The 8,047-nt window shown below is 40.4% G+C and overlaps 1 protein-coding gene across 1 annotated transcript; it reads right to left on the bottom strand.

Annotated features, from left to right (window-relative positions):
• Positions 1–4,885: 4,885 nt before the first annotated feature.
• LOC147936288 (uncharacterized) lies at positions 4,886–5,826 on the bottom strand. Its single transcript, XM_087468666.1, has 2 exons — positions 5,496–5,826; positions 4,886–5,382 (listed from the first exon to the last, which is right to left on the bottom strand). Exons 1-2 carry the CDS (start codon positions 5,824–5,826, stop codon positions 4,886–4,888), a joined length of 828 nt encoding a protein of 275 aa, XP_087324792.1.
• Between the last annotated feature and the right edge of the window lie 2,221 nt (positions 5,827–8,047).

The following is an 8,047-nucleotide window of genomic DNA, read 5'->3' as shown; positions in this document are numbered from 1 at the left end:
ACGGGTACCCGAACCCGATCGGGTTCGGATCTTCGGATTTTCGGATTTTTAGATATATGAAAATAGAATCCGATCGGGTATTTTATATAATCGGGTCGGGTTCGGGTATTTTTGGATACACCCGAAATCCGAACTGAATTTCGGATATCCGATGGATTTCGAGTATTTTTATCCGAAATTGATAAAAATACCCAAAATCCTTATCAAAAACCCGAACCCATACCAAAATACCTGAAGAAGCATATAACTTAAATATCAGAAAACATAAAGATTGAAACTCAGAATTGAAAGTCTTAAAGAGTAAAGAGTTTAAAAGATTCAAAGAGAATGCAAGTCTAAATTCTGATGTTTAAAAGAGAGAAACAAGTAGATAAAGTTTAAATGAGAGAAACAAGTAGATTAGACAAGTAAACCAGTCTTCTAATCCTCTTCTTCTTCTGCCATATAACATGCTCAAGAGTCTTCTTCTTCACATTCAAACTCTGAAAATAAACAAACCAACATTACAAACTGTAACTTGTAAGTAAGTACTTAACATGGCATAGAGAGATAAGAAAGTAACCTCTTTGAAGCTCATCTTCAAACTCAAGTTCTGCAAGAATTTGAGCATTTGTAAGCACCTTTTCTTCAAACTTTATGTCTTGTTTTAACCATTGTTCAGTACACATCAGAACCTCCACCATGTAGTGTGTAAGACAACTTCTGTAGGGATCTATTATCCTTCCACTAGTGCTAAAAGCACTTTCAGAAGCAACAGATGACACTTGCATTGCAAATAAATCTTTAGCCATCTGAGATAAAACAGGGTACCTTGCACTATTGACCTTCCACCAAGAGAGTACATCATACTCAACTCCCATCATCAAATTTGGATTCTCAACTTCTTCTCTCAGATATGTATCTAGTTCATTATTATCTCTAACTCCAATAGTTTTGAGCAATGTATCATACTTCTGCTCCATTGGGTTGTATCCATCAAAAACATCATCCGAGTCAAATAAGTCTTGATGTCTCTCTCGATTACTCTGCGATGAGCAGTGAGACTGTGTTTGTTCCGCAGATGCTGTTGCTTCAGCATATCTATCACTATACTCTTTATACATATCACACATTATAGCATTAACTGAATCCTTCATTGCCTTAGCTTCTACAGTCTCTACCCCATACAACTCCTCAAAACACAAATTTGCAAACTGCATCTTCTTTCTCGGATCCATAACACTAACAATAATCAACATCCTGTTAATGTTCTTCAACCCACCCCAATACTTATCAAATTTCTGAAACATTTTCTCAGCATTTAACTTCACCTCGCTGTCCCTAGTAGCACAAAGTAACTGAAGCTTCACAACAATGTTAACTATCTTGCCATAACACTGATGTGCATTCATAGTAGTTGAGGCGGATACTACCAATGTAGCCTTATAGAAAACATTAAGAAACTTAACTAACCTCTCAATTTTATGCCAATCTTGACTCAAAGGAGGTCCAATCCTTTTTACGCCATCAACAGTCTCCAAGAAGTGATCATTGTAAAGCTTATCCTCAAACTCCATTTTATCAAATGCTCCTTTAAACTTAATCGCCCTTGTCAGCATCAAATACGTAGAATTCCACCTTGTGAAAACATCTAGTGGCATACTACCCTTTGAGAACCTACCATTTTCAACTCTTTGCTGAAACGTCTTTCTTCTATTTGGTCCTGACCTGACATATGAGATACCATTACAGACTGCAACCACACTAGCATCGATTTCAGTCAATCCATCCTTCACTATCAAGTTTATAATATGACCAGCGCACCTAAGATGCATGAAATCTCCATCCATAACCAGAGAATCATTTGATACCTCAGAGAAGCTTGATTGAAACTGACTCAGAGCATTGCTATTAGCAGTTGCATTGTCAACAGTGACACTGAACACCTTCTCTATCCCCCATTCAGCAAGACATTCTAGAAGTGTGTTTGCAATCGTCGTACCTTTGTGATCTACCACATTCTTAAATCCAATGATTAGCTTCTTCAATCGCCATTTTTTGTCAATGTAGTGTGCTGTGATAACCATGTAACTTGAACCTATAAGAAAAAAAAATAACAGTAAGTCTAGGTTATTAAGAATAAAAAGCTAAGATCAGAATTTTAGTTTTTAAAAAAGTACCTGTTACCGAAGAAACCCAAATATCAGTGGTGAGTGAGACTCTTTGATTATTAGCCAAAAACCATTGCCTAAGAGTAGCCTTCCTCTCCACATACATTTTCACAATGTCTCTTGTTGCTGTCCTTCTTGAATGCGAATTATAAAGGTTAACCTAAATGAATTACATATAAGAAGACTGATTAAAGCCGTAACAAATAGATAAGATTGATTACATCAAGTGTATAAGAAACATGTATTAAATCATTCACATAATCAAAGACATAGTGACTGACCTTATCGTAAAAAAATCTTAACGCCACTCCTTCTACAAAAGACAATGGCAACTCTCCTATCACCAACATTTGATTAAGTGCTTCTCTGAAAACATGCTCAGGGACTTTTGCATACTGAATATTTTCTTCCTTATTAATCACCTGCTGTCCTCCTGTAGCATCTTGACCTTCTTCCCATGCCTTGTAGGCCTTACATATTTTGAGATGGTTCCACAAGTTCTTCGTCCCTGATTTTGTTGAACATCCTAATTCCTTTCCACAATAGTTACACTTACACCTGTTACGGCTGCCTGCTAATCTTGTGAAAATGGTCCATACACCAGACCTTGGTGCTAGTGTCCTTGGTGTCTTGGTTTGATCAGCAGTAGTGCCACCACCAGATCCACTTCCCTGAGTTTGTTTCCTTTTTCCTCTTGCTCTCGGTCTCGGTGTCATCATTTCTTCTTCATCGTTTAATTCATCATCGGTATAAACTTCGTTCACTGGGTTTGACGAACCCATCTGCATATCATATTAACAGAGATAGCAAAGTCAGAGACTCAAAGTAATCATATAAGGCTCGTATGCAAATCATATAAACAGAGAACCATATACGAATTTTAACTAAGACAAGTACAAAGCAGTTTCAGACAAATCAAAGCAGTAATCATGTCAATGGAGTTTGTAGATTCACACTAAGTCTAAAAGCAGTATCGGATTCACACTAAAGCAGTATCAGACTCTAAACAAGATGAAACATACAACATCAAAGCAGTATTGGACTCCAAACGATCAAAAAAATCGAAGGAAGATGAGTTTCAGATCAAAGAACAAACCTGTGATTTCCTTCATGAAGTCGCAGATGAAGGGGGGGATGCTATTCGATTTAAGGTTTCCAGTTTGAACAAATGAGATTAATATCTGATTTTATTGGGTAAAAGCAAAAAAGTAACCTCGATTTTGAAGCTTGGTAGTCGAACAGGCTATAACAAGTTCTAAAATCGACAAACACAAAGAAATGAAAAGGGAATTAGGGATTAGGGGGTTAATGGGTTTTACATTATGTTCGGGTATCTTCGGATCTGGTTCGGGTATCGGGTATTACCCGAACCCGATCGGGTATCCGATCTCATGAAATATCAAATCCGATCGGGTATTTTACCATATCTGAACCCGAACCGAACTGCTTACTTCGGGTTGGGTTCGGGTTCGGGTTTCGGATTCGGTTATTATGCCCAGGGCTATTTGACATTACTACTCTTATAAAGTCCCATTCAATGCGGTCATACGCTTTACTCATATCGATTTTGACTGCCATATAGCATTGTTTCTTAGCTCCCGAGTTCTTAAGGTAATGTAGGACCTCATGAGTAATTAGAACATTTTCTATGATCGCTCTATTTGGGACAAACGTCGATTTATTCTCTGAAATGATGGTTTGCAGGTATGGCTGAAGGCGTTTTGTCAGAACTTTGGAAATGATCTTGTAGAATACTGAGCAAAGTGCTATTGGTCTATAATCTGCCATCTTCTGCGGGCTTTGGATTTTAGGTATGAGTCTTACATGCGTTTGATTTGAGTTGTTTGGTAGCCTTCCTGATAAGAAGAAGTTCTGAACTTCTATGGTGATGTATGGTCCAACTGTTCCCCAGTTTGACTGGAAGAAGCTAGCCGAGAATCCATCAGGTCCAGGAGCTTTGTCTACATGGATTGAGAAGCTTGCGGTTTTGATTTCCTCTCGGGACGGTATGGCGGTGAGCTTCTGATTCATTTCCAGCGTGATACAAGGTTCTATAGCATCATTAATCGCAGTATCCCTCTCCCCTTCAGATGATGAGAAAAGCTTTGAGAAGTACTCGGTAATAACCTTACTTATTTGATCTTCTTTGTATACCGAGTAACCATTTTCATCTTCAATCACTGAAAACAATTTTATTGTTTTGCGGCCCCTAGTGATAGCATGAAAATATCCAGAATTCTTATCTCCCAATGCAAGCCACATTTGTCTACTCTGTTGCTTCCAAAACTCTTCTTCTGCTTTGTATGCGCATAGAAGACCCTGATTTAGGGTGGAGATAAGTTCCAGATTTGCCTCAGGGTTGGTCATGGCAGCCTCAATCTTTGATCTGTATGATTCGATTTCCTGTTGACTATTCTAATGCTTTTCTTTTGACCATAGGATTATTGCACGTCTGCATCTGGTAAGCTTTTCCTCTACTCCTTCTACATCATCAGTAGTCCAGGCTTCGTGTATCAATTTTTTAACCTCCTCATTTTCTTTCAATCTTCTATCATATCTAAAGATACCACGCTTATTTTTTTGCGAGAGATCAAAGTTTATGAGAATGGGACGTGGTCAGATCCTTCGAACCTCAGATACTCGTTCCGGCTTGATGGGTAAGCTTCTGCCCATGCACCATTCGACATAGCTCTGTCTAAACGACAAAAAACTAAGTGTTCATTTCTTTTCCCCCTCTAGGAGAGGAAGTTTCCAATGTGTCGAAGGTCATATACGTCACAAGTTGACATGAAGGTACAAATGTCTCCAAACGATCCTTCTTGTCGTGGTGGTCCACCTTGTTTCGCATAGGCATCTATGATGTCGTTAAAATATCCAGCCAAGAACCAGGGCTCTACACGAGTAAGTCCAATGGTTGTGAGCTGATCCCAGATAAGTTTTCTTTTAGCTCTCTCTGGTTCACCATAGACAAAGGTTGAGAAAAAGGTTTTCCCCTCTGATGTGATACTTGTGTCTATATAATTGTTGCAGGAGACTAGTATGGTGATCTCCACATGTTGTTTCCAAAATAAAGCAAGTCCACCCCCTCCAGGGCTATGTGGTGAGATCAACAGGTGGTGCGGGTAAGCCATCCAGTCCAAGGTCTTCATCACCATATCATCACCATTTTTAGTCTCCATGAGGAATAAGATATCTGGTGAGGTACCCGAAGATAACTCATGAGGTCGCCAGACTGTTGTGGGATTCCCCAACCCACAACAGTTCCAGCTCAGAATCTTTAAGGAAGAGGATTTGGTGGATTCTGAAAATCCACCTTTTTCCTTGTCATCGCAGGTATAATTATACCTTTTGGTTGGTTGGTGTTTGCTGGTTTAGCTTGTGATTGTGGTTTCTCTTTTGTAGGATTGTTATGGCTTGGTCCAGCAAGATGAGTTCCTTTTTGGATATTGCCTTTGTTATGGCTAGACTTTTTTGGGGACCCATTAGTAAGGTTTCTTTTCTGGCTCTTTGCTCCTAACAGTTTTAGAGGTGGTTTAGATTGGGGTTTCACTTGGGCAGGTCGCCCTCTTCCTCTTTTTGTAGGTTTGACAGTTTCCTCCAAAGCACATAAGTTTGTGGTGGTAAGTTCTGTTCTTTGGGATCGGGGGGTATTCACCAAAGGTGAGTTTTGGTTCATGTCCACCTGGGAGGCTGAAATGGTAATTTGTATTATGTTTTCTGCAGTCGTAGCCATTAGACCTTTTGCTTCTCCTTGGATAACCCTTTGTTGTCTAGCTGCACTTTCCGTGGGATCATTAACTGCTAGATATTGTACTGATGGCGTGTATCAATGACAGGAGGGATAAAAGGAGGACTAGGGACCTCAAGATTTGTCTCCAGTCTCTCTAGAGGGGGTCGTCTTGGCCTAGAGGAGTCAGAGGCTTCTGTAAGATGTGAGAAGTTTGTGGGTGCTTTTTCTCTCCGTTGCATCCTTGGGCGCTGAGAAGGTAAGTTGTCTCTGTGGTACCGCTTAGGGGAGTGTACCTCGTGGGACGATGCACGACCATGGTAAGGATGTGTGCGGTGAGTTTGCCTGATATGGCTGCTTCTAGGGAAGTCTGAGTTTCTGCCCCCCGATGTGTATGATCTTTGGCTTGCTTCTTGACTAGATTTCTCATTCTGTGGTCTATAAGCTTCCTGGTGATCTCTTCTGTGTTCAGTGAGTTGCATTGAGGGTGTGGGGGCCCTAAAGTTATCTTGGGGGGTGTAGTAATTTCTTGACACTTCTCTCGTGTTTGATACTTGTGTTTTTTCTGGTGCAGGTAGTTCGTCTCCTTTTGCTTGTAAGTCAGGGCAAAATCTTGTCTCGTGGGTAAGTTTACAGCAGTGGAGGTAGTGATTCTTTAGTTTTTTGTATTCTAGTGTAATAAGGGCTTCACTGCCATTAGGGAAGCCTACAATGGTCTCTTTTGTAATGGGTTTGAGGCCATCAATTTTGACTCTTATCCTTGCAGAGACATCTGTTATCTCCATGGTTTCCAGTTCTCCAAGTTCTTCACCAATGGTTTGGAGCATTTGTGGCTACTAGTAATGCTTAGGGAGCCCCTGTACCTCTATCCAGAAGGGGATCTCCGATGGAAATGCAGCAGAGATTACTGGTTCCCAACGTTGGAGGATCACCATCCACTAATCATAGTGGTAAGGTCTATTATCCATCACCTTTTGTATATCTTCCTCGAAATCAAATCTGAACTGAAAACAGCCTCGTCCCAGTTCTGGTCCAACCGCTTTGCCTTTGAGATCCCATCGGCTAACAAGGAAAGGGAAAAGGGACCAAAGTCTTTGTGCCGAAGGGTTAGTAAGACGTCCCATAAGGGTAAGTGAGTTTTCTTCAATAAGGGCTAAGGTATCCATTTCGGGAGCTCGGATTCTTCTGCGAAGGGGTGGTGGGGCTTCCGTTTCTATTCCTTTCCCTTTGAGTTAGTATGAGATTCGTTTTTCCATGGTGTAACGGTTGATGAGGATGGGTCTAAGAAGATCTCGGTGCCACCAGGGTTTTAATCAGGGTTTATAGGGTTACAAAAGGTTAAGAGGTATTGCAGAACAAAGTTTAGTAGGGAATAAGGCGGTTGTGGGAGGAGATAGAGAAACACATACCAGTCATTATGTGGTGCGACTTGTTTAGTTGTTGAGTCTCCACAGCCGAGATGCGTTGGATCAGTCTGTTTCCGGGCCGGAAGGAGCACCGGAGCTTGTGTGACCACCGGTCAATGTTCAGAGGGGTTGACGGACCGTTAGTTATTACCGTTTGTAGTATTTTAAAGTGGGTGAAATCCGGTTTTTCAAAAAGTTGTTACTGCTTTTAGTTGTATTGGAAACTGGGCCTAGGAGAGAAGTCGCCTACTTCTCTAGTAGCATGTGCTTCTATTCATCAATATACTAACCTTAGCTCCGAGGATTTTAATTTGTTTATTTATTTGATTAGTTCAACTAAGCGTGGACCTATCTAAATATAATTGAAGATAACTTCCCTCTCACTTGTGGAGGACATGTTTTATGTAAGAATGTGCACTCTGACATAGTTTTGCTTTCGGTAGATATCAAGGATTTTAAGAAAGGAGCTAAACCAATGCGGCTGAACCATTTACCCCACCTTTAGGTTTTTATTTAGATAAATATGTATTTCTTAGCCTTCGTTGGTTTTCCCAAATGTAGTTCTCTTAAAATATTTAAAGAACACATTTGACGATCAAGATTAGAAAAGAAAAAATTAGTACGGTCTTGTCCCTTTTGGTGGCGTGTAATATAGGAAATCTGGGGATGTAATAGAACAATTAGGGATGTTAAAAAGGGTTTATAAACCCAGCCCGGCCCGGCCGTGTACAAGCTCGGCCCTCCAAAAACCAATTTTGAATTTG

This window comes from Camelina sativa, chromosome 10 (genome assembly GCF_030686135.1).
Source record: "Camelina sativa cultivar CO46 ecotype springtype chromosome 10, ASM3068613v1".
Lineage (NCBI taxonomy): Eukaryota > Viridiplantae > Streptophyta > Magnoliopsida > Brassicales > Brassicaceae > Camelina > Camelina sativa.
The sequence above is the reverse complement of the archived record's forward strand: the minus strand, read 5'-3'. Positions and strand labels throughout refer to the sequence as shown.